The sequence below is a fragment of the Solea solea genome, chromosome 2 (assembly GCF_958295425.1).
Source record: "Solea solea chromosome 2, fSolSol10.1, whole genome shotgun sequence".
NCBI classification, from domain to species: domain Eukaryota; kingdom Metazoa; phylum Chordata; class Actinopteri; order Pleuronectiformes; family Soleidae; genus Solea; species Solea solea.
Window position 1 is genome coordinate 28,850,059 of NC_081135.1, and position 27,702 is coordinate 28,877,760.

Here is a 27,702-nt window from a genome sequence, read left to right on the forward strand (position 1 = left end):
ACTTCGGAATCTGCAGGGCGCACTGTCGTAGTTTTCTGTCGTCCAGAGGTGACGGGGGTTTGTGTTGTGTTGAAGTAATAAGCCGAACACGCTCTGCTGCAGTTACAAAATGAACTGTGGCGGAGACGCACTATCACCGGCGCATAGGGACCGGCATAGATCTGAATGCTGAATGCTGGCCCTCGGCCAGCGACATTAAACATGAACACCACATCCCTCAATGAGCCTGTGAGTGTTGGCAGCCTACAATGCAATATTTATACAGTCTGTTCATCTTGCCAGGTGAGACGGATGACGGTGGAACTACAGCCACAGCTAATCTCGCTGGGTTTAACGCCTTCCTCTTGGGTAAAATTCAGTCCTTCCACTTTATGTAACAGTATTAATGGATAAAGTCCTGACCTGGAAAAGCCTGGTGATGGGAGAACTTGTAAAGGCAAAAAAAAAGGTAAAATATTTCCTGCATGCACAGCTATGAACGCAGAGTAACTTTTTGTGGGGGTGCACTCGTGTACGGGTTTGAGGTTGTGATTTAAGTGGTGGTGCTCGGCAACAAATCAGCTGAGCGTTGGAATATTGCCTTTTGTGTGGAGCCATTTCAAACTGCCATTAATCTTTGTAATGGTAACACTCTGCACCATTAGGCTTCAGTAACTAGTCAAATAGATGGTTCACGCTCAACTTTGTATAACCTCGGAAAAGCCAAAGAGGCATTTTATATCCGAGAAAAGGCCAATGGTTACAGAGACAAAGAGCACTCTGCAATTGTATGCATTTATTATAAGTGTGTGTGTGCATCTCTGTGCTGGTTTTCCGATTTCTTGTCGACGTGTAATGTTTTTCGGGAGCATAAGTGCCTGTGTTTGTGTTGGAGTCTTTTCTGTCTCGCTGAATCTTATCGACATGTTTTCTACATTATTCTTTCTCATATTTGTGTGTTTGGGTGCACGTATCTATCAGCAGCTGCAGCGAGCAGGCAGCTCACCCCACGCCTTACATTAAAGCTGATGTATGCTTATTGAGCAACCAGAGGCGGGGGAACGGAGACCTGATTTATAAACCAATGCAGCTTGTTTTATGGGGGATTGATCTGCCTCTGTCTCTATCGGTGAAGTGTTCTCCTTGTCTTTATTCGGAGTGAAAGAGGGTAATAAAGGTGTGACAATGAAAGAGGACGATGAGCGCGCTTGTAATTATTATGTTTCGTGCCATTACCTTTCTGACATGATGCTTTCCGGTCGTGTGAAAAGGCTGAAAACACAGTCAAACACTGAAATACTGTATGTGCAACGTCTTTATTTTTTTTTATATTTTTTTTTTTAAGGGCTGTTTCACCCATTTTTTTTCCCACTTGGTCAAGTGAAGAATAAACTTGAAATCATTATGATGCTGCAGTATTTGTTTAATTAATTGAATTTGACCAGTTGTTGTTTTTTTATTATTAAATTTTTCAGATCTTTGACTCACTCATAAGTCTCGTCATAAGCAGTGTAGGGCTTTTATTTTCTTTGAAGGAAGTGACTTTGACGTCCAATTTTTGTCAGTTTTATTTACTTATTTCAAGCCCAACTTCCTCTGTTGTTGTGGAAATGAGACATGCCTCTCAGATCCACTGTGTGACGATCGAATAACACGTTTATCTCTCGAAATTAGTAAAAATAACTATGTATTTTATGGGTGAAGTGGCCCTTTAAAGCTTTTTAACCTGCTCATTTCTCTATTACATTGGCACACTTTTAGTTGTAATCACAAATGATGTTCCTATTCTTTTATTCTAATCATTTCATGTTAATATGTCACCAGTGGCTAAACCGCAGTGCACACACACTATCAAATTGCATAGCGCTGACATGAGAATTACTCTCGTTGATGTAATTGTCTCTTTGACATCCCATTCTCACACACATCAACCTCAAGTGCCCTGGAAATGTAGCGCTGCTCAAAGTGTGTAATAAACCCTCTTGTCTTATAAACACTCAGATGACTGGAAAAACTTCCATAGCACCTTTGTCTGACTCATAATAGTTCAGGGGTAAAGCCTAGTTGAAGCACATTATCTATTGAAACTTCCCAGTGTAGTCTTTTTTTTTGTGCATATACATAATTTATACGTCTGGCCCCAGGACTCCTGTCTAACTGTGCATGACGGCATGGATTTGAATAAGTGTTTGAAAGTAGCCCCTGTCTACAGAGTGTTAACAGCAGCAGGACCAGATCACACACACTGATTAACATTCTGTGTGTGTCAGGGCACAAGAAGACCCAGAGTATCAGACCCACACCTTTGAACCTGACTCCAGTCTGCCCTCTGTCTTTCTCTCCCTCGCTCTCGCACTCGCTACCATTCCCTCTCCCTGTTTCACTGTCTTTGTCTCCTTTAACTCAGCCCAAGTTAAAAAAAAGAGAAATTGCACTGTGAAAAGGTGCAAAACTCCAGCAGCTGCTGTGGTTCTCAGACCAGATAAGAGAACAAACACACACATAAACAGTCTTAGTTGCAGTGGTGCAGAAGTAACTGGGGGGTCAGTTCATGTGTGGGAATATGAAAGGGATCAGTTTGTTTCATCGTCAGTGTGTGTCTGTGTGTGTGTGTGTGTGCCTTCTCTAATCCAGCTGATACTGATCTCTTTTTCATGGTCTCAGGTGGCCAGTAGGGCAGGGAAGTGTAGTTCACTTTTTTATTTCTTGTCTTTTGAATTAAAAATGTTCAATGATCACAACATCAGGACATCAGAAATCTGTCATTTTCCTTATGTCATGTATCAGTAACAAAACATGACTCGCACCAATCCACCGGTGATCTCTGTGCCTGTAGAAAAAGTGTCTTTTTATTAAAATGGTGTGAATACAGAATGTAAATTTATTTAGTTTGATTCCTATTTTCAATATATGAAGGATTTTATTGTATATTTTATACAGTTTGTTTTACTTTTGTATATCTCATTCTATACTTTGCACCACAACTGTGTTCTAGTTTATTCTATTTGGTTCTATTTCTGTCCTTTTGCTTCTGCGACATGTGAATTTCCCCAGTATGAGATCAATAAAGTCTAATGTGATCTAATCTAAGACAATGCTCAACCAGGGAATTGTAATGCACGTTAATTTCCAACAACACAACTCAACCCAACTCCTTTTTATTCCATTGTCCGTGTCTATATTGGTGTCTATTTTTCTTTTTTTCTCTTTTTACCGTAAACCTGGTATCCTGTTCGGTTTTCCGGTAAATGGGCAGTGGAAAAATAAACAACAATATAATATTACATGTGCGGCTCAAAGTCACTGTTGCACAGTTTCTCTCACAAGGCCAGAGGAAACAGGAGGGCACTTAGGTCTGCAGCCTCTGTGTGGGCTCCACTACGCTGAGAGTCCTCAGCCTCTTTTAGAACTCCAGCTGGATCCCAAGGAAAAGAGGAGGAAGAAAAAAAAAGACCAAAAACCTTTACTGCAGTTGGTTTATTAGAAGGGGTTTTACACCTCTGTTGGAAATGGCTTGCAGCTGTTTAGGTGCTTGGGAGGGTTGCCCACTGGAAAACAGGTGTTTGACAGAGTCACAGATGCTGGTGGATTTGAACAAAAGCAATTATATATTTTATGGTTTATGTTTATTGTTGTTGCAAACACATGAAATCTGCCTGCGCTCCTGCACCATCGCAGTCTTGCAAATAGGGTAACTGATGATCAACCGATGATAGAATTTGCCATCCTTATGAGAGCAGCACCTCTTGTATTGTGCAGATCTGCTATCTTATTCCCTTCCACACGAGAGCCTTCCAGCACCTATTTGATAGAGCATTCACTTTCATCACGTTCTGTCTCATATAGTCTCATCTTTTTTCTTTTCTTTTCTTTTTTTTTTTTTACGTCGTCTATATTGGAGTCCCTCTCCAGCAAAATGGATCTCGGAGCCTCAATCTGCCTTTCTCTTCGGTCTAAGTGATCGTGGGGATGTCTGGCTGTCCGCAGGCTGCCACGGTGAAGGCCGAGCAGCCTGCAGAAGCGCGCACAAACAGAAAGCACGCTCAGTATTCTGATTTGTCGCTCTGATGGTGCCGTCAGAGAGACTGGATGTCACACTGAAGGAATCTGTTACAGGATCGATTCAGCCGTGCAATTAGGCAGCAATAGGAATTTGTCATTTCACTTTTCTCTCTGTAACACTCGTCTCTCGGGAGCTTTGAGAGAGGGATAAAGTGATGCACTGTGATGGCTGGCAGAGAAACAGAAAAGTGGCAAGATTATTGGAAGAGGGATCGTGTGTGTGTGTGTGTGTGTGTGTGTGTGTGTTGCTGTTTTCCTTTGACAGATGCGAGAGGGGTTTGTGCTATTCATAGAACCACGTTTAGAAAGTAGTGGTTGATGGCTTCATCTTTATCTGATCCACATATGCTATATTATGTGTCTTATTCTCTCGGCAAATTGGCTGTTACTCATGCTCCACTTTTAAAAATCCTCAACATCTTTTCCCCCCGCTCGTCTTCTTTTCTCCTCCCTTATCTTTACCATTTCAAGACAACCTCACTAATTGGCCATTCTGAAAACTTAAGAGCATGAGAAACTTTTCTGCTCAACTTTAGCTCTGTGAATGGGTGTGAAAGAGGAGTGATAGCAAATGTGCCGCACGTGGCTTAAACTCTCGTGTCAAGCAGCTTTGAGTGGTCATCAAGACTCGAAACGTGCTAAATAAATACAAAAAAAAAATCTTCTTTTGATTGACATCACAGACTTTTTTTTATGTGTGATTTTTAAATGTGTTTGAGCTTGAACCGTCCTACACCATCCGTTTCTTGTTCTAATTCATTCCTTCTTGGCAATTGCAAATGTACTTGCACTATATTGCTTGATTATTAGGCTCTCGCGTAGTCTCAAATTGAATTTTGTCAAAATTGTAATAAACACACTACATAATACCAGTATCTATTATTTGTTGCATCAAATAATTGATGAAAGTCACACAATTACAGAAAACAAGACTGATAATCTGAAATTGATTGCTAAATTCATAATTTATCTGGTTTTTCAGCTTATTAAATATGAGTATTTGTTGTCTTTGATTTCTGGACAAAAAAAATAAATTTTGGTTTGGAAAACACCGATCAAGATTTATTTTATGGACCAAATTACCAGGGAATAAATAATTGTCAACATTAACCAATAAGGTTAATGTTGAATTTAAGATTGAAGGTCTGATGGCAATGATCGTATCGGTCACTTAAAGGCACAAACTAAAACTACATTGAATATGTCAATGGAAACAAAACAAGGTATAGTTATGAAGCAGATGCTGAAGCAGTTTCACTAAGACTGAAAGTACTGTGCATCAAGTTTTACTCTTCTCTTAACAATCCTGTCGGCGACGACAGAATTTGAAGGATAAAGCGGTAGAAGATGGATGGATGGATAATGGAAAGCCAAGAAATAGAGCATTGCACCCATATACTTGTCATTACGGTAGCCCTCAGGCCTCCCTCATTTAAATTTTTTTTGACAAGACTACAGCCATAAACTCAATATAAATCCAGGCTGCCAGATGATCATGATGGTCATAAGGTTAACATAATCTCTCTTTGTACATTTGTCAGTATTTATGGTAAAAAAAAAAAAAAAAATCACAGATGACCTTCTCGCCATATAAACATTAACGACAACACGTCGCACAGCATCACTCGAGAACACAACTCAATCAGTGACATCGACAGTGCAGAGATTGAAACCCCCCCATATACCAGGAAAATGGCCAAGCCGTCAGCCGTGTGAGCTGAGCGGTCGCTTTAACCGACTTCCACTTGTCATTATGTAGTCCTACCTGGCAGTGGGAGTTTTGTATCAGAACAGTGCCTGGCAGGATGGAAGAAGCCAGCGGAGAGATTTAATGAAGCTTCCTCTGCCGACTAATTAAAATCTTCCTCTCCCTCGCTCTGTCATTAGGCAATGTTTTAACAGGGAGATTGGAAAGGCGAGATAGCCGGGGAGTTTTTGTTTGCAGCTCACCTGCAGTCCCCAGTGTCTTTGTGTGGGTGATGAATATAGAGCATTGATTTTTGCTCGATTGTAAATGATGTGGCCTGTAATGTTCGAGTTTTAAAGGTGATATTTGTAAAATAGGCACAACTGCTACTTTTAGCATTTTAAAATGGTTAGCATGTCAACAACAGGCAGACATTTGAAAGTGAAAGTGTGCCTGGAAATGTGTTTTGTGAATACACCATTGTTATCATTGAAGCCAGCATTTGCATTCAGCTTTGTATTACTAGAATAGGGCTAGTATTTTTGAAAAATTGTTCTTCCCAACCTCAGTTTCCCCTGAGTTGAGAAATATCTTTCTTTGTTACATGCTCACCATTGACACTTGGTCCTGTTAGCGTAACTGTTAGCAAAGATGGCGGACACTGTTTACATTCTGGAAATGAGGTCCGAGTGGGTCTAAAAGGTACAGAATTAGCGTTGCAGTTTCAAGCCTCGGACCAAGTCTCTGACCAAGTGTCACTGGTGAGCACGTAACAAAGAAAAGAATGAAGATATTTCTCGTCAGGAAGCACAATTTTTCAAAAATATTACCCCTATTCTAGTAATACAAAGCTAAATGCAAATTGGTGAGGTATTCCTTTAAATATAACATCTCTAATGACATATCGTAGTCATTTTATGTCTTAATAACATACATTTCTTACACCCGCTACATCTTTAATGTGTTTTGAGGTATTTAGTAGGGATGGGGCGATACCATTTATGAACTATGAAGCTGTTAACAACACATTTGTACCGAATCATTTCAAAGACAAGTGTTGTTTTCCCTAAAAGAAGAAATAAACAGCCCAAACATGACTCGGCCAAAATGCTTTTGCTTATTTTACTGGTCCGATCCAGTGGTTGTGACCAGTATTGGATCGATACCGATTCCCGTCCTTCGTATTTAGATTCTTCTTCCCTAAGTTCCCTCCTTGTGTCAGTGTATGTGGGTGTGTGAGTTCACGCGAGCATGTGCCAGCAGACAGACTGTAGTCAGGTTCAAAGGTTTGGGTCTGACACTCCAGGGTCTTCTGTTGCCCTGACACACATATAATGTTAATCACTGTCCATGATCTGGTCCTACTGCTGTTAACACTGGAGGCAGAGGGTCCTCAAACACATATTCAAATCCTTGCAGTCATGCACAGTTAGACAAGAGTCCTGGGGCCAGATGTATAAATTATGCAGATGCACAAAAAGAAAAAAAAAAAAGAATTAGACTGCAATGGGAAGATTCATGAACAGTGTTTGCTCTCTGTAAAACTATATTATGCTAAAGTCAGGCTTTAAAGTCTGACCTCCACCTTGTTTTTTTGAGTCGGTTAATGGCGCTGAGTTCTTGACAGCTCACTCGTAAAGGAAATCATTAAATATTATGAAATGTTGTAAGGGTAAGGTAAGGAAATGCTTAGTTATGCTTGCTACACTGACTCTACAAGAAATAAAAATCAATGTCCTATCCTCCGAGGTCCAGGGATGCAACGATTAGTTGACATTGTCAAAAATCAGTGGCAAAATGAGTTGCTGATTAATTTATTTGTCGATTTTTATTTGTCACTCTAAATTGACCGAGGTGTGAGTGGATGGTTGTTTGTCTCTGTGTGGCCCTGCGATGGACTGAAGACCTGTCCGGGGTGTTCCTCACTTTTCGCCCTTTGTCACCTGGGATTGGTACCAGTAACACCGCCCCTGCGACCCTCATGTGGCGGATAAAGCAGTAGAAGATGAATGGATGATGGATTTATATGTCAAAATACTAACACATGCCGCCTTTCTGATACTTTGGTGTTGTGATTGTCTGACGGACGGTGTGTTTGTTGTCTTCCGTTGTCACAGCAAGACAACAAAACATCCCTGTTTTCTGCGTCTGGTGAGCAAAGAGCACATGGATGTGGGCCAAGCTGTGGTCACAGCGCCCTCTGCTAGACAACTACTCCAAACAGCCCGTTTGCCCTTCCTGTGTGTTTATTTTGGACTCAACTTGTTTGTTAGCACATGCCGAGAACAACAACAAGCTACTGTCAGATGAGTTATTTAATTATTTCAATAATCAGTGAATAGTCATTAGTTGCAGCCTCCCGTCTGAGGTCATGGAGACTCTCCTGTGCGTGCGCGCCTGAAGAAACAAGCTTGCGGCCATAATGCTTCTTGAAATATAAAGTCTCTACCAAATATTAATTCCTCTCCACACACAGCCCCTATGCGCCCGTGGATAGGCTAATAGGCTGCAGCAGCAGCCTCTGACATGAGAAATTCTGTAATATGTCTGAACTGCTGGAGGACTCCACCGGGGTTTAATTGCAAGGGAAATACACAGATATGTACTTAATTAAATCCTTTTACCATGCCACGTCTGATATTTGCATTCCATTTATATGTAGAGCAGCCCTGTTAACTGTGTTGTGATTTACAGAAGAGACGCTCAGTTCTTTATCAGGGAACTTTTCTTTCTCTCTGTATTTTTTTTTTTTTTTATGTAGCAGACACTGTGGCTGACTCATGGGAGCCTTTTGGCTCAATAAACTTCTTGGAGAGCTGCACATTCAACAACTTTTTAAATTATTTCAATATGCTTATTTTTTGATATACCGTGTGTCTGCTGGAGGTTGTACCTGGCCCTAGAGCCTTGTACTGTATTAAACTTTATTATGTAGGCTTTGAGCTGCATCACAGCTGCATTATGGAAAATACACTAAAGACGGAGCGGATAGAAACAAGTGCCTTGCAGTGTGCAGCTCAAATATAATGTTAATAAACCGTATGGAAATGGGTAAACTTTATACTCAATTTGTGCAGTTTTAAAACACTTTCAGCTCCTCAGTGTCATGCTTCCTTCAGCTAAACAACTGTTTGGGGAGCCTGTCTGATAGAATAAACAAAGTGTATACAAAAGCAAAAACACAGCTCCTATGGCTATTCAAGACCCACATACTGTACAATATCAGTGCAGAGCTGCTGGTGCTGGCCCAGAGTTCATCTACACCAGAGGTGTCCAACTCAAAATGACCTGGGGGCCAGTCTGGTCAGGAGGGGCCGGGCCAAGTGAAAAAAGTCGGTTTAGTGATTAGAAATGAAAATGATATCTTGATAATCCATCATGATGTTGCGACTGCAAATACTTAGGATGACATCGCATTTCAACGTAAAAGTGTTTGTTTAGATCATTTCAAAATAAGTGTTTAAGGGCCGCAGGACATCGACTGGCGGGCCGCATGTGGCCCCGGGCTACTAGTTTGAGACCCCTGATCTACACTCTATACGTAGCCTCTCCTCCCCATATTTTGTACTGTTCATAATTCAATTTTTCTAAGAAGCGTTTTGAAAATGTGCAAAATTTGTTAGTTTGTTTTTGTTTCTTTCCAGATAATAAATAGTTCATTTTCTCAATCTATAAAAAAAGTGCCCTACAGTTTTTTTTTTTCTCATTCCACATTATTTTGACATTGCAATGCTCCAGAGGTCAGACACTGGTGCGTTCAAGGCCCGTTTGGAAAGGCAGGAATAATCCACATTTCATATAGTTTGATCCCTTGTGATTACACTACAGTATGACAACACTTCAGACGTCATATGTAGCGTAGCCTGTTGACAATGAAAAGGATTGTGTCCAAAACCTATTGGACTTCCATGCTGTACTTCTATGATAAAAACCAAATGTTTTTTATTATTATTATTGCACTCTATGAAATAACACACAAACACCGTATGTGGATGAATTTAATATTAATTCTTGATTTAAGACAAAAAGAAGCTAAAATTAGCTAAAAAAATAAATTGACGGGGCCTTCATGAAATGGCAGTATCTACATGACACACTATGATAAGAACGGCCCCTCATGGCGGATCTATTTAACTACTGGACGCCACATTGCTCGGACCAGCGGCGTCCAGCGGCGTCCAGCGGCGGCGGTGACAGCTTTAATTTGGTAGCTGGCGGTCAACATGATTAGTGGACGGCAGGAGGCTTTCACAAAGTGGACCGACTGTCTCGGCCTCACACTGTGCGAGAGAAGAGGAGCAGAGTAAAACGCTGGGATTTTTTTATTTTACAGCAGATATCCTGAGGCTGTGCAGATCGTGTGTGATGCAGCTCTTGGCGGGTGTTACATTTATTGTTTAAGAACATCATGAAATCATAGAAAAATGGTTTTTCTTTTAGTGCATACTGTATATGTGGAACTTCACCTTCTCTACATTACTTTGAATAAGATATTATTCTTTAACGTGCAGCAGAGGCGATTGCTGTATGATAGCAAGGGAAGCTGTGCTACATTTCATTAAATAAATGGTCAGATATGTACTGTTGTGTTTACTCTCTATTACTAAAGGGTGACTTTGCTTCAATTGATCTCTATGAGACAACAGAGAATAGATTTTTTTTTCACTGTAGTGACTGGAAGTGAATGGACCATTGGAATTGTAGAAATACACAATACCGGAGCCTTTTCTGTCTCAAACCCAGGCGGAGTTTGCCAGTGAAGTCTAAAAACAAATAGCAGCCGGTTGTGTGTTATACTATTATTATTATAAGTATTATTATACATAATTATTTTGTTTCCTTGTTCCGGTTGTTAGTTCGTTAACTCATTTTTATCAACATCGGTTCGGTCGTAACCCTAACCCATAAATAACTGTGCCTGAAATGAGTCTCCGCTGTTATACAGCACATACACACACATAAATGTAATCGCATGTATTACACACTGACATGTTATTTTCCACACACGCACACAACCCCGGACTTTTAATTCATATGCAAGCAGAGGCCGAGCTGCTGTTTCATTTTCCAGTTGGCAGGGAGTTGATGTGTTCAGATATGATTTATTGATCATATTGAGCACATTCGTTTACCCACTGTGTTCAGTTAAAAAGCAATAACACATTTTACACCCTCTGTTCCATATGAATGCAATAACACTAAACTAATTACACAAACTGGGGACACCAGTGTGACTTGTTAAAGCCGGGGCTGTGCAGCGACTCCGTGGTGGCTTCTGATCCTGAAAGCAGACATTCACAGTTATTCCTGGATAATGCAGTGGGTTCATTTATGTACATCTTCTCTCACTCATACGCTGATTTGTGGGCGCGGGGCTGTAGGTCCGAGGCAGTGATTGTGTTTAAAGTGCTTTTGTCTAAGCTGCTATTCTCTGTCGAACATTGCTGTTCCAGTCTTGTGCTGTCAGAAAACCATTTCCTCTGGAAGTCATTTTAAATAATTGTCGTTGGAACAGAGTTGATGAGTAAGGATTTCTCTCCAAAGGCTCAACATTTCACAGCAACACTTGCTTGTGTTACTGATAAAAAAAATCAAAAATCAATCCTGCGGAGAAGAGAGACAAAAATGAACTTTTCAACGTTACACTAGATTGCAAAGCAGCTCAATCATCATCGAGGAACATTGTCCTCGTGTCGGTTGGTCTGGCCGTTTGAAGACCCGTTGCAGTGGGGGCATGTGTGAATAGTTGTCCAGGAGGTGAACATTTGTGGAGCCATTTTGTAAGTGAATCTCTCCCTTACCAATTTATTGCCTTGTTGCTTTGGCAGCATGGTGGTGGAGGTCCCTTTCTAGTTTTGCTGTGCCTTCATGGACCGTCCTACTCCACAGATCTCTAATGAGAGCAACCTCCTCCCAGTTGTTGAGGTTGAAGCGGCACTTTCTCAGGTGGATATCGATGTTGTCTTTGTACCTCATCTTCCGGCTTTCAGACGTCAGCTGTAGGTGGTCCAGCGATCAGCCGCGTAGATCAGGGAGCGGAGAGCGACTGCTCGATAGACAAAAATAACTGCATACACTGACTGTGTATGCAAAGAGAGGAAGACCTTTACTTTATAAAAACGTCTGCTTTGTAAGAGGTTCCGCAAGAATCTATCATAGGTCCTTTCTTTTTCTTTTTTTTAATAAATGCTGTACATGGAGATGAAGCTGTGGAAATATTTGTCACTGGATTCTTAATAAATAATGAATAAGAAGCCAAAACCTGCAGGCTGTATTCTAAACGCTTGTCATGTTCCTCTTGTCGGGTGCAGCCAGATTTTGACAGTGTAGAGAGGAGAGCACGTCCGTAGTGGCACCAATTGGCACTAGTTTTCTTCTTCTCAGAGGAGCAATTTTAACTTGACTGGAGCTGCTTTTAGTATTAATGTTATATGGCAAAATTTACTTTTTCTGTTGTAAAGCTCTTTTAAGATATTATTAAGAAAAGCGTGTTAATGTTAATCACTTTCTTTATCCTGGAAGTGGCTGTGTTTTCCCCCTGAATCCTGTCTGCATGCAAATATGATGCATAATACTTTAACATTAACATGGAGACACACAAATCCACATCCACACACCACCCGCTCCTATGTCTTATTCCAATTGTTATTATTAATTTTTTCCTCATCATATGCTCTTATCGCACAGGAAGTGTCGCATCAGTCAGCTTTTTTTCCTCTCCGTCTTTCCCATCAGTGGTAATTGATATTTGAGGCTTCATTTTGTTGCCTGGCCCTTCTTTTCTTGAAATGAGCTTTTGGAGCCCAGAAAACAGCTGAGGCGATGGAAATGGAATTGGTTGTGTGTCGGCGCATGAGAGAGCAGGATTATCCTAGCATAATGTCAGCCTTATTAAACACTATTACACTGTATAGATCAGAGTGGGATCTGGAGAGGATATAGTGCCTGCTCGTCTGAGTGTGTGTGTGTGTGTAAATTGGGATTATATGCTCATAAATGAGAGTTTCTATTAGACATTAGATATGATCCTGTGAATATTGTCCACCTCTGATGAGATTTCATAGTTTTGAGGAGTCGTTATATAGAACATATATAGAACGTGTATAGAACATTGAAGGACAATTGTCTAAATCCTGTCAATGACGCGATGATGCAAATATTTATTCTGCTACAAGAAGCAAAAAGGAATCAAATATTGTACATGAACTGACATACAGTACAGTAATGTGATGCACTGAAAGGCTGGTTAACAGGTTTTGTAATTTAATAATATATGAAAACATAATAAGTGAGCTGAAGAAGCTTGAGATGCTGTGGTGTAAACAAAAGATTTTGCCTTTATGGAGAGCATTGACAGATCCACTCTATTAAATTCCCACGTTAGACGTTTTCACGCGACATCACATGACATGTTATATTTCTTTCTTGAAAGTGAAGCACTTAATGTGTTGTCTTCCATGCCTGTTGGGAGAAATAAACACTCACATGAGCTGGTTCAATCAAACAAAGCTTACTTGCATGGGTTTCCGATGTTTTTAAATATTTTGTTAATGTTCTGCAGTGGTGGATGTGTGACGTCAGCATTGGAACAATCTATTTCACGTCGACAATGTGCCGTCAGACTGAGGCACACGGTAGTTGAATTTTTGAACAATTGTGTAGCGCAAACGTCAGCACTCGCGCTCTTCATCATCGCACCATGTCTCGTATCGCTAGAAGGCGAAAATTTGGCTTGTGTGCTGCTTTTTTGAATCAATGCAGGGGAGAGTTGTCACAACAGTCAAATTGCATGTTACATGAAATGACAAGTTCAGCTCAGCAATTCAAGAAAGCTGTTAGGAAACCAAAAAAAAAAGGGTGTTCATACAGAGCTGCTAAGAAATACATGCTGTATTCCTGACAGAAAATGGACTAACACGTGACGTTTATTAACCACACAGTTTTCACTCAGCAACTCAGCTATGACTAAACATTGCTGTGGTTTTTATTCACTTCACTCAGTTTAGTTAACATAAAAACAAAAACAATCCACTGTTCAAATGTGACGTACACATTATAATGATGTGCTATTACCTGGTCATAGTCAGTGAAAACATGTCTCCTCAAGCTGACTTTCACAGAGTAGACACTCACTAAACGCGGTGTGCGTTATTTCTCCTGCGCTTTACATTTAAACCATTCCAGTCTTATTTTGTCACTTCAGGTGTCGTTATAGGGACAGAACAACCCATAAAAGACAGCCCGCATATGCCAAGATGTGATTGCAATCCCGACGTACCGACCGCATTTTGTCTGCCTCAAAATGAGGCATGGGGTAGTTCAATATGTTTCAAGACATTTTTTTTTTTTTTTTTTTTAGTAAGATAACTGTTCCTCCCCATTATAAATCCATTCTTGCACCTTTTATTCACAGTTGTCAGAGTGCCTTTTGGTTTCCCGGTGTACGATAACTCCGCCACTGTGGAAACACAAAGCCTTTTTTTATCTTTATGATTATGAACAGCATTCCGCAAACGGTGACTGCCTACTGAAAGACTTAAAACATTGAACAGCGGGGGAAAAGGTGACAAATAATGAGATTGTTGGCCTTCCGTAACGCACTCGCGGGGACGTCACAGTTTCCTCAGCAGAACTCAGCACATTCTTCGCTCTGCAAATGTTTGTTTTGAAAATGTCCTCTCGCCCCCTCTTCTTAAACACGTCCCTCAGCACTATTGATTGCCAGCCATAGTAATAAATATACAATTAAGAACCTGGGAGCGGTAGAATGCTGTCACTGAAACAGCAGCCGCTAATTAGGACAAACAGTCACAGATGGAGATGTCTTTGCCACCGTCGAACACTGTGAATGTGCAGACTGAGCCCGGCTGTTTGTATGCAAACAACCCTCCGTCATTAGGCGCCGACGAGAGACAGCGGAGGCGAAAAGAGGCACTTTTAAAACAGAGATGACTCGAGTATTTATAAGCAAAGACGAAGCAAATGCTGTGTGGTAGGAGGAACAAACTCTGCCTCGTCGGGCATCGTGCACCATATACTGTAGGACAACATGCTTTGCTCTACACTTTCAAGAGCAGAGTCGGTTTCCATTTGTTCCGTCAGCTGTCACATGACCGGACTGCCGACAGAACTGCAGTGACATTAAAAACAACCGCTATAAATGAGCTTGAAAATGTCTGCGCTAGTGATTTGGGTCAGCATGCGGGAGGAGTGTGTGGTCCTCAGATCATTAACAAGAGAAAGCTGTGCTCTGATTGCGGTCATTCTCTCCTAATAACTGGCAAATGCCTCCCACTAGTCCCATGAAGGTCCACTCCATCATCCCCAATGACTGCACTTGGAGAGCTTTCTGTCCTTTGCCAAGCAACTTCCCTAAAGTCTTCAACTGCAGCTCCACCAGAAAGTATTACAGTGTACTGAATGGGATGCCAGCCATAAGTGCATTATATTTTAGACTACATGTTTGGTTGCTGGGTCACAGATGAAAGTCGTTTGACGTGAAATAAACGTCAGTTTACACAGGCTGCAAGGTTTGAGTAGCAAAGATTTGATTTTATGTGAACATTGTTACCAATACGTGTGTAAAAAGTGATCAAAATGAAAAAGTCCACGTTAACCTCACTCGTCTCTGTGCCGCTGTCAGTCTCACAGTGATGCCGTGGTCATTTAAATTGACGGAGCTGGTTTATTTTTCACTCTGGCTCCATCACGACGTTGTCGGCGTCGCTAAAGGGCTGCCGTGTCATTAGCTCCCTCTCTTGTTTGTGCCGTTTTTAGAGGAGACATTGCCGTGGTTCATTTTCCACAAGAAGGCCTTTATGCTAATACAACCTCGGCTAAAAATGATTCGCCGCCGATTTAACAGCGTGTTAAAGCCACATTCGGCATCAATCATGCAGAGGGAAGGCAGAGAGGGAGAGGGGGGTGAAGTTTGGGCCTAAGTCATGTTAATCTTCATAACACCTTATAATAAATTAATTAGGCACCCATGCACAAAACACACTGCTATGCATTCTCTCATTTCAAGAGCCGTATGGAGACGCAAGATTTATAATTAAATGTAGTCGCAGTAAAAAAGCAATAGGTGAAAGAGGGAATGTAATGAAAGTGATAAATGACTGCACTGTTCCGTATGCACGAAAAACTCATGACAAAAACCAAAGGTATTTTTACTCCAGGCGCTTGTGGGCTGCACTCCTGTTGCACCTTTTGTTACTTAGCAACCAATACCTGTTAGCTGCTGAGATGACAGTGAAGTTGCGGTGTTCTCACTGAATTAATTAATGCATTCAACGAGGAAAAAAATACTTAAAAAAACCAAGAGTGTGGTTTGCCAGCACCACGTTTCCCTTCAAGGCAGCTGCTTGTGTGGTAAAACACAAAAAACTTGCAGTGCTCTGCATGTTTTTCAAACCTCGAGAAAACTCTCCTGAAGCTGATTCAGCCCCGAAATGTAGTTGTTTCTTGTACGTGATATACTTAGAAGCCATCTCTTCTTCCACTTTTCTGAGATTTCTCTCAAAATCCTCTATTGTAGTGAAAACTTCGGGACTTCTAGCTTGGGGAATGGTTGCCGGCCCCCCAGTACGTCACTTCCGGCACCACAGCCCTCCGAAAAATCCTCAACCGCCCCGCCCCCTAAAAAGTGCGGAATTAGCGTTGCAGTTTCAAGCCTCCGACCAAGTGTCACTGGTGGGCATGTAACAACAAAAAGAATGAAGATATTTCTCGACTCAGGGGAAACTGAGGTCGGGAAGCACAATTTTTCCAAACTACTACCTGTATTCTAGTAATACAAAGCTAAATGCCAATCGGTGAAGTATTCCTATAAATGCATTTAGTGTAAAAAGTGTACATATCCAACTTAAATATGACCAGTGGTTCTTTTTCTAAATACTGTACAGATATATGATATGTTCTTTGGTCTGAACAAACAAGTGTCACGACCATTTGTTAGCGCCACTGTTTACAAGCCCAAAAAGTGTCACATTCCACCAGTAGTTTACGGGGTCGGCAACCACAGGCCGACGATAAGTGCTGTCGTAGATTTATTATTGTAATAATGCCGCTGAGATATCCTAATACAGGTCAGCGGTGTAATGTAGCCGGCCACTACATTATGTCAGCAGTCCAGCTGGAATATAAAAACACTGCTTTACTGTCCATCCTAAAGCCTCCACTCCGCTACAGGCTCTTCTCCAGTGGAAGATTTAAAGAGGAACCGTGCTCTGGCTCAGAGTTAACGGATGTCTTTTGAGAGGTTTACTGCTCTGTTAGTTCATTTGGTACAAGCCTTTTTTTCTATGCTGCCATAAATGTGGCCATAAAGGGATCAGTGAGGCTGACCTCTGTAAAGTCCATAAAAAGATCTTGGTCTGTGATAACGTCACTGATACAGTGTGTAAGTGATGGCGGCCTCCGCGGCGCTGTCATCCTCCAGAACTGGCACTTTCTTCCTCACCTTTTTGTGTTTTTAACTTCTCATTGTCTCTTTGTTAATTAGTTCATTTTTCTTTTCCTTTTTTTTCACCACGGTTCTCTTTGTTCCCTTTGTGTCCTAATCTCCCTTTAAAATATCCCAAATCTAACAGTACATTTCACAAAGTGGCTCTCCCGTGTTACTTTAACTTTGAATTGAACAGAAGACACTTTAATGCCGTCTCAGTTGTGATTCTCCTGGAGTCTTGGAACAAAGTTGTGTTTGATGCTAGTACTAAATAGTGTCATGTATCTGAAGCATGCATTGTGTGAGTTTTCATAACGCTGATTTCAGAAGAGAGACACTAACTTTACAGCGCTTCTCAAATTCTCTTTGTTTTTATAATAGTAATAGTAATAGTATAATAAATAGTGAACTAATTGTATTTATTAACCTGAGAAAGTCCAAATTATTCCAAGAGAAATACATGTGGGAGGTCCCATAATATCAATTCTATTTACATAGCACTTTTGAAAACAAGTTTATAAAATGTTTTGACACACAAAGCAAAAACCAAATGGCAAAATACACCAAATCAAAACATAGTTGTCAAATGAAATGAGAGCAAAAGAGCAATAAAAACGATAAGACGTCACACAAAAGCAAGTGGACCAAATAAAAGAATAAAAACACACAAAAAAGAGAAATTAAAAGGACAACCTCTCATAAAGGCGAGTCACTAAAAATGGGTTTGTTTGTTTATTGGATTCTGAGTTCTTTGTGGTGATTAATTTTACTTTACACTGGCGGGGAATAAGGAGTCTAGTGAAAGAACTTCATCAAGTAAACATGTCAGATAGACATCATAGGATGACAAAATAACAATTTCTTATTTGTAGATAAGAAACTGTCCGTTTAATGGACAAAGGTGTGGTTTGCTGAGGAAGGAGCTGCTGTGAAGAAAGCAACACAAAATGTGTGAATGTATTAGCGCAGCTGGTGAAGCTAGTGAATGTTAGGGTCTGGAAGCACCACAATGAAACCATCACCTGCAGAAGAAAATGTCTCTGTCGTGGGCGCGTGGCTTGGTGCCACCATTACAGTCGAAATTTGGCTTTTAAACTTGAAGTCAAATCCTTTTTTCTCTAATGCTTTTAGTCTGCATGTTGCTAATTAGCTCTGATCATCCCAGTTAACAGTGTTTTGTTTTTTCCCCCTCCGAATAAAAAATAGCCACCATTAAAAGATCTTATTATCTTCATCACCTTATCTTCGGTAATTCATCTCCAGCCTAATTTAGCGTAATAAGCCTCCATGCTACAAAATGCCAGTCTAATTAAACTGAAGAAATCAATGCAACAGGTGAAATTCAAATAGCTATGGAACGAGCGAACACAAAGAAACAAATTAACCAGCAATCGAAACTCAATCAACAGAGACTCGCTGCCTTCTCTTCACTATTATGTCAAGTTTGCCGTGTCCATGTTACCCTTTGCTTTTATTGTGAGCAACTGGCAGCACCAGACACCGTGGTAAAATTCAAAATCAGGACGCAAGTAGGAGAATGTGAATGCAACAAAGTAAACAGTCTCTGAAATGAAAGTAGAAGTGATTGCGTTGATGCTAGGATGTAAACAGCATCATCACCATGCTGTGGACAAGTCAAAATCAGATCAGAAGAGCACTTTTCCATTATACAGTTCTAGCACGGCTCGACTTTGCTTTTCCATTAGGGACACTACCTGGTACCTGGTGCTATTTTTCAGTACCTGCTCTGGCGAGGTACCAAGTCAGCTGAGCTGATACTGAACAGTGATGTCGATCGACAGTTTGGCTGTAAACTCCTCGATTTATGAGTCAAAACGTTCTCGTTTGACTCAAATTCTGATTGGTCGACTTTTTGCCGTGTTAATTTCATACAGTCTATGGTTAATTTGATGTGCTAATGGGGGTGTTTTCACAGGTAACAGCTTGTCTTCAGAGAACACCCCCCGCCCCCTTGTTTTCAGTATTCTGAATTAGCCCAACCCACTAGACACAGATAGATGAAAGAACGTCTGGTGGTTTTATTTAATTTCCATGTCAAATACATGGGCAGTGTGGCAGCATTTTACAAAAATTGATGGCGGGAAAAAAGTCGAATGCAAAGTTTGCCAGCAACCGTTTGCAAATCACAGCTCGACTACAAACATGGCATATCATATAAAAATGGTAAGCTAACTTGCACAGCGTGATTGTTTCTGTTTTTATCTCACAAGGAATAAATCTGCTTCCTGTGAAATGTCCATACTTTCATTTGGTATAGGCTCATTTACAAAACTCTATGTTGATAGTGGCTGTAGTGGCGGTACTTGCTATAAAAAGTTTGACAACACTATGACACAGTACGGACAAGGTATTCATGCACTACATATTCAGAGAGAAATAGAAATATCATACAGGACAAAAAAATGCATTTCAAATGGAATGTGCAAAGACAGTCCACAGCTGATGATTCCATTTTCCCATCCGGTGTCTGTAAAGTGCAGAATTCGCACACGTTAGGTATGCATAATACCGTTATTATGACTTCCCGGAGATCTCACATCTGCCGCGTTTTCCTAACTAATTGAGCAAACACCGCACTCGACACTTCAGCAGAATTTTTGGTGGAGAGGCCCACTAATCCTCAAGTGCAAATCAGAGATAGCGCTCAGCTAATGAAGAGACGGATGAAGGCTGATGAGTAAGGCAGATGGACTGAAAGTGAGAGGAGAGGGGGAGGAGGAGGCGTGGGGGGGGGGGGAGACGAGCGGTCTTTTTCTTTATAAGTGTTTCAACGCGCCGCCGCCGAAATTATGCGACGCTTTCACATACAGGTTACAGACTGCAAAAAGAGGTGAGACCCGATCGCTTCGAGCGTTAATAACATGTTGCATAATGCCTCGTAATTAGAAACAGTGTAGGTGTATGTGGTGTTCCTGGCTCGCCATCACACATTAAGTTAATCTCACCAATATCATGATTCTTCTCAGTGATATTGGCTGTGCTTCTGTTGTGAATATCACGCTGCAGTGGTGGGGGCTGTGATTTTCCCCTTGTGGAGTTTGATAAATAAAAAAAATAAAAAAAGTGTAACTTATGAAGGGAAATTGGACCACTGTTCTGCTAATATGGGAGATATATGTGGACAAGATCTGCTCCGTGTCAGCGCAGACAAAAAGCAATAAGGATTTCATTTTTGTTGTTTTATATTTCCCATGGATGGGACGCCGCGGTGGGTAATATCTGTGTGGAATGAAACTGAAAATAGGCCACATCTTCCATTTTTTTTTTTTTTTTTTTTTTTTACCCCCTCCATATGCAATAAGTTTGAGGCCGCATCGCGCCTTACAATGCCACCATCTCTGCAATGATTTCTCATCCTTTGCATCGCCTCCTCACCACCGCCGCCTTTGATTTCAAGAGCTGAACTATTCTGCAACATTTGTTGATGTGGTTCTGCAAGTAAATGCTGCAGAATTGTGCTCCTCTTGGAATTGTTCTTCTTCGCTGACCACCGGGGAGAGGAACCCACCATCATCGGCTATACACCGCCCAAAAAAAAGAAAAGAAAAAGAGCCAAAGAGTTTCATTCACTTGCGCACGCAGGCACAAAGCACACATCGCTGATGTGCTGCTTTTGACTGATTGCCACAGAGAGATGGACTCGGTGTGGAAAGTTGGCCATATCATGCTATCAAACTGCATTAACAAGAAGTTACTGTTAAATAGAGCATGCTTTTTTTTTGTATAAATGGGGGTTTTTTTTGTACATTTTATGAATCTATTAGACAGATATAGTCAAACAATGACAGGAAATTGAGAGAGACAGTGGATGATGTGCCGCCGCCGCACACACTGGCGGGCTGGATAAGAAACAGGGACACTGTGTTTCATGGTTATTACCCTGAATCTCCTCTGTCACAAAGGCAGCCCCCATTAAATTAAGTGTGATATATTTTCAGCGCCTGTTTAAAGTAATACTTTAAAGACCAATTTTGTAGGTTCACGGTGAAACTTGATTGAAGTGGAAATGTATTGTTTATTGTACAGGCCATACTCTTTTAGTAACCTGGTAATCTATCGAGCAGGGATCTGTAATTTAATTTCTTTCATGTCCTCTGTCAATCTTTCTTGCTATTCTTTGCTCAACATCAGCACATGGTAGCTACACACCAGGGAGTATGGGATGGTTGTGGTTATAAAAAAGAAATTATACTGAATGTGAGGTCAGGCAAAGAAAGTATTTGAAGGCAGTCTAGGGCTGCAACTAATGATTATATTCATAATTGATTCATGATCAATTTATCTGTCAATTAATTGAGCACTTGTTTGGTCCATAAAATGTCAGAAAATGTTAATTAATCAGCGTTTCCCAAACCTGGACATGACGATGTTGTCAGAAAATATTACCATTTAAACTCTAAGACCGAATAATCAACTATCAAAATAGTTGATGATTCATTTAATAATCGATTAATCGAGTAATGGCTGCAGCCCTAGAAGGCACACTGCTCTCTGTGGATGCAAATGCTATCATTGTACACAAATCACAGTCATGGGACAGTTGTTCACAAGTAAATACATTTCTCTTTTAATGCATTCTGTCCTGTTTTTGCTCAAATGAACCATCAACAGAGGTTGAACCCCCTAAACCGACCAACCGCGAAGTAGCAGTTTTTTGCAGATTGTCATTGTCACAGCCAAAGTTTGAACCCCAATTTGCCTGCCAGTTGTTCCGCTGTTAAGGTCCACTGAGTATGAAGCAGCAGGCTTTACCAAACAATCTGCTGCCTCTGCGTCTCAGGGCCCAGCTCACGCTCCTGAGCCCCGGGGATTGAAGATGCTCTGGGTGACTTCCAGATCTCATTAACCTTGGGCTGATGGCCTTGGAACGATGTGATCAGAGCCTCAAAGGCCAGTGGGTCAGACTACTGGCCTACATGCTCCACAGGTGGACATGCATACATTTACTAGGGAGAGTGTGACTCAATTTTTAATATTTTTAAAAGGAAAAACAACTTCTCTCACATTGGTATGCTATTATAATTATCAAACTTTTTGCTTTTATCCATTTTTCATGACATAATCGTCTGTGCCCCAGTATATTAAACATCTACAGTATGACTCGGAGCCTTTTTAAGAGAAAGACATGCTTGACTTCTGTTGTCATTTACGATCCATCATCGTATGTGACGTCTGCTGAGACAGCCTTCCCCCTCAAATGGATGTGCTTCTGTTTCCCTTGTGCTAACAGACACTTTAAATGTCTGTCAGGGGCTTTGGTGTCAGGATCAACAAACAGAATGATGGTCATGTCATTCCTCTCTCTGACAGACAGACAAACACACACACAGTACAGTATGTTTCCTTACAGTATCAGCGCAGCCGGAACACGTGTGACACAGACGCATCTGGCCATAGCACCTTACATTATTTCATAATGACTCCAAATGATGCTAATTCCTACAGCTATTTTCACACTACTTTGTGAAGGTGTGTTTTACAGCTATACCGTAATTTGTTTCTAAATCCTTGTCACGTCCTGATAAAGAAAAAAGAGTAAAAATCCACAGTCTGTCGCATCCTCGTAATACTACTTCCAATTATTTAGTTTGGACCAAAAATGTTGATACGATGCGATACGTGATACATGGTCCACGATACCGATAATATCACGATACAACAATTCTGCAGTAATCAATATATTGCAAGACAAAATGATTTCACAATATCTGTCTAACTGAAAAAAAAAAAAAAACGTCTGTGAAAAGTTAAAAGTGCAGGATTTTGTCTATTTATTTACAACATAGAGAACAAAGAGCATAAAGTCTTTGCATTTGACCAGCGCCACCACAAGGAGACATGAAGTAGTGACGCCCAGTGGCGGGTGACCTTTTACTTTAGAGTGCCTTCATTTATAAATGAAAATATCAATATTTTGCCCTGGCCCTATCGATAATTATTGCATTGCAAATCCCCAGTACCTGCCACTCACCAACCTGCCTATCTGTGTGTTTTATTATGATAATATTTAAAGCTTTGGGTGTGTTTATGTGTCATTATGTCCAGACAATTTTATTCATCCATCTGGACATGAGGACAATTTCAACAAATGACATAAAAATGTGATTCAAAAACGAATCATGGACTCAATCTTTCATGCAAAGTGCATGTTTTATGTGCGCACGTTGAGTTGTGATGTGGAAAATGGTACAATAACTAGTTGCATGTGTTACTACTAAAATCCTACATAGATTCTCTGTCTGTCCTTCTCACACACACACACACACATACACACATCCCTTTCCCCACTGCCTCTTGTCACTGTACTGTTTTGTTCTGGCTCCCATGTGAAAGCCCCAGACCCTCAGCAGCTGTGTGTGTGCAAATCCACTCAATGCCAAATCCTTTTCTCCTGTGTAGATCAGTTATCATATTCATAGGGGAAATAATACTATGAATTCTTGCATTCTTTATATGAAGACGAAATCATTGTCCTTGATGGATCAGTGGCAGTATTTGATTTGCGGACTTGTCTTGTCTTTTCACACTCGCAGCCTTCAGGCTCATTTGGCAGCCTGTCCAGTTGAGCAGAATATGCTGTTTGTCACTGCTGTTGCCATGTGAAGTGGCATGTGTGTGTGAGTGTGCGCGCTAACCACCTTGGCACAATGTGTGCGTGTGTGTGTGTCTATCCTCACACGATACACGGTCAGCCGTTGTGGCAGACAGTGTTGCTGACAGATTGCAGAAGGAAGGAAGCTGGAAGGTTTGAAAAGGAACATCCCCTCAGTTCAGTGAAGGTCGGGCAGGATTATCATTAGGTTGAGTCTGAAACAGGTTCTTGTGGTGGTGGTGGTGGTGGTGGTGGGGGGGGGGGGGTTGAGTGACGGTTTTTGACTCAGGGACAGGTGCATATCAGAGGTTAATGGCACCGGCAGCCTTGATACGCCATAGGGGATGTCACTTATCATTCTGATACAGATAATGTGTGTATGTGTGGGTGTGGGTGTGGTAGGAAAATAGTTCTGCACAGAATCAATTCCAATGTAGGTTTGACTGTTTTCATTTATGTAATGTGGGTCTTTAACCCTTTAAAACCTAATCCTCAAAATATCTGTCTGGACTTTTTTTTTGCTTATTTTAACCATTAAAGGGCCAGAAAATGCCCTGTAACTGAAATGTTATGTGCTTTTGCCCATTTTTTCCAGAATAACTTCCAATATCTGGCAGTTATTTACAATTTACTGCATGTTCAAATATATGAACACCAGATTCTGCGTAAAACAGTGTAAAAACATATTTAAAGTAACATTTTTCAGTTTTTGTCTCAATGTCCAAAAACAGGCACAAAATTGGAAACTTACAGTATACAGAGGCGTTTTTTCCAACGCTCTCCTCTCTGGTGATTAAGACTCTGATTCGGCGGCTTCCTTGAACAGCGCGAGTAAAATGACCGCGATAACCCCACGTTGGCTTTGACGTGCAACTTCACAGCTTTCAGAAACCGTTGGAATTCCTCCGATAGCACAAACCGTCGCGTAATTACAGTAATTCAAACGTGTCGTCTGCGATACGCTCGGTGTTAAAGGGTGAATAGAACTTTGGATCATTTTATTAACTCTAACAAACAAGTGACCCGTGCTGCGTATATGTGTGTGTCTCCGTGCCTCGGTCCTAATTGTCCCCATTTGATCAGAGCAGTCATGGTTGCGGGCCACTTCCTTGTCCTCCTCACAGCTCCATTTATCACGGGCAGCAATGGAGACACACAAAGGCCTGCGATGCCTCAAGGTGAATCCCTTCAAATTGCTCAGCTTGTGTTACCTTGTTAAATCGATGTGCTTGGTGACGACCAGCAATGGAAATCTCACCAGTCAGGAGATGTTTACTCATCTCTGTGAAGAGGACGTGCTTTGAAGATTATGAAAATGTAAGAGGAGGACAACTGTAATCATTTCTGTTTGTTTCCGTTTAATAAGGGGATATTGCTTCATGTTATATCCATGCCTCCCTTTGCACCCCCTTTTTTTTTTTAGCGTCAGCCTGAAGTTATTAACCAAATTCATGTCGGAGCAGTCACTTTCTTCATTTTCCCCTCTGATAAAGGCTTTATGAGATAAAAGCGGCTTCAGTGTTCTCTTTAATTTCTGCGGTAGACTTTCTATTTCCATGTAGACAATTCCCAGTGCGTACTTTCAATGCCACCTTTTCTATTCAATTTGGAAATTTTAATAGAAGTGAATTTGGGTCTGTAATAGTAATTCATGTGTTTGTGTGAATACGGAGGCAACAGAAAAACCACATTACACGCTTTCATACACAGAGCCTCTGGAATAAGATAAGCACGTTCGGAAATATATTTCATGCACCGTTCAGACCAAGGTGTTGAAAGGCTTTCTGTAAATGTAGAATACAGGGAGGGAGGTACATCTTTTTATATGTTTTTATTACAAAATGAAATTAAAATGGTCAGAATTTATCATACACTTACTTGGTAATTCCAGGCCAGCAAAGCACTGCTGCTGAAAAAAGGATGCAGCATCATTTTTTATCTTTATTTATTTATCTTTCTTAAATGATGCTGTGCTCCTAAAAAAAAAAAGAAAAGTGCCCTGGATTCCCACGCTAAAATGTAATGGCCTGGTGCAGAATGAGATGTAAGCGTTATTGTGCTACGAGGTCCAGGTTTACTGTGTAAATGTAAATTCTAATTATTCTATGCCCATTATTACTTAATCTTTCTCTGAACTAATGATGTTTTTCAGTGGCGCCTTGGAAGAGTTTGAAATCCTTAAAATGAATAAATGTTTAATTCTGCAAATTAAACTATTGTTGTCCATTTACTCACAGTGAAGTGTGTTTTTTAACCATTTAGGAAAAGCACAGTCCTCTCATATACTTAAAAATGCCCTGTTTGCAAATGTAATAATAGAAAAAAAAAACTCCTGACAGTCTTTGTAACACTCTTTGACGGATCCAAGAGTGACTGCATCTTGATGTTGCCACTCAATTGGCCTTTCTGTCATCACATTTCACTCACAGTTTTGATTATTCACGGAGAAAAGAACGCCCACTGTGAAGATGACTTGGTCTTGAAACTGTCAGTATCCTTCAGGTTTTATATATATATATATATATATATATATATATATATATATAGAAACCAGAGTGTATATCTGCATTGCAACTGTGCAGAATAAACAAACAATGACATGAATTGTCAATACTAAAGAGTAAATGTTCCTGAAACCAAACAGATGGTCTCATTATATTTTAATGAACTGTGCTGCATCAATTTCAGATTTTATTCTCATTTATCTGTTGAAATTCTTTAATATTCTTTGATATAAAATTCTGATGAGTATTGCTGTCGTGCTGGATTCTTGATGACTATTGACAGCCACACTAAACGGCTCCTGTGCCTTTTGAGTTTTGACACAATATGTCGGGTCGTGACGCATAATAATGATGGAAGTGAGAAAAGTTGAACGCAGAAGTTGTACTCTTTTTTTTTTTTCTTTTCCCCTCATGTTGTCTTTCTGTCGCCACCAGCTTGCCACCCAGGATTCTACAAGGCATATGCTGGAAACATCAAGTGTTCAAAATGCCCACCACACAGCTTCAGCTACGGAGAAGGTGCTGCCATGTGCCGCTGTGAGAAGGGCTTCTTCAGGGCTGAGAAAGATCCCCCAACTATGGCTTGCACTCGTGAGTATAATACCATCACATACCAGTGTTGTAATGGAAGCAAGTACAAATACTTTGTTGCTGTACTTTAGTAGAATTTTCACGTATCCGTATTTCTGACTTTTACTCCGGTACATTTCCCTTCACCATCTTAGTTACTCGTTACTACAAAATAAAAGTTGAGTTGGTGACGTAATGCCCGTTTGTTCTCGCTAGTTGTTTTTAGCGCCACCAGCTGTTAGCCGCTCAGCTGTTAGCCGCATATTTTGGCTCCAAGTGGACTCAAAACACACCAGCGGCTCGTTGTTTACCGTGTCCGACACCGAGGCTCTGGTCTCCAGGTTTCTGTTGTACACTCCGGACACCGGGTTTCAGCTATCAGCCGTTTCAGCTCTCCGCTCTCAGCTAAGCGGCCAAAACCGTGAGCTAGCAAGCTCACGCAGATAAACCGCAGGTTTTGTCTCCAAGTTGAATTAAAACCCAGTGTGTCTGGAAACTCCACAGACTCCAAAAGTTTCAAAAATACAAGCAGACACAGGGAGGCCATTCATGACAGAAGGTTCATTTAAACGTTGTTTGAAGTTGTTCGCCTGTACCTATGAGGCTTTCATTGTTAAGGAGCCAGAATAAATGTCACATTCAAAATTGTAATTGCTCACTTCTAATACTTACGTACATTTTATATCAGAAAATGACTTTTGATACTTAAGTACAGTAAATGTCTGACTTTTACTCAAGTAATATTCTAAAAGGTGACTTTAACTTCTACCAAAGTCATTTTCTGCTAAGATACTTTGGCTTAAGTATTGCTTTCAAGTACTTTATACAAGACTGAGCGTCA

At 40.8% G+C, this 27,702-nt stretch overlaps 1 protein-coding gene across 2 annotated transcripts in view; it reads left to right on the forward strand.

Moving 5' to 3' along the window:
• Window positions 1–27,702, forward strand: part of LOC131455550 (ephrin type-A receptor 6-like) — a 307,078-nt gene that overhangs the window by 209,080 nt on the left and 70,296 nt on the right. For both annotated transcript variants that reach the window (XM_058623250.1, XM_058623249.1), the window contains one exon: window positions 26,727–26,882. In XM_058623250.1, coding sequence (XP_058479233.1) covers window positions 26,727–26,882 — 156 coding nt within the window. The remainder of the gene's footprint in view (window positions 1–26,726; window positions 26,883–27,702) is intronic.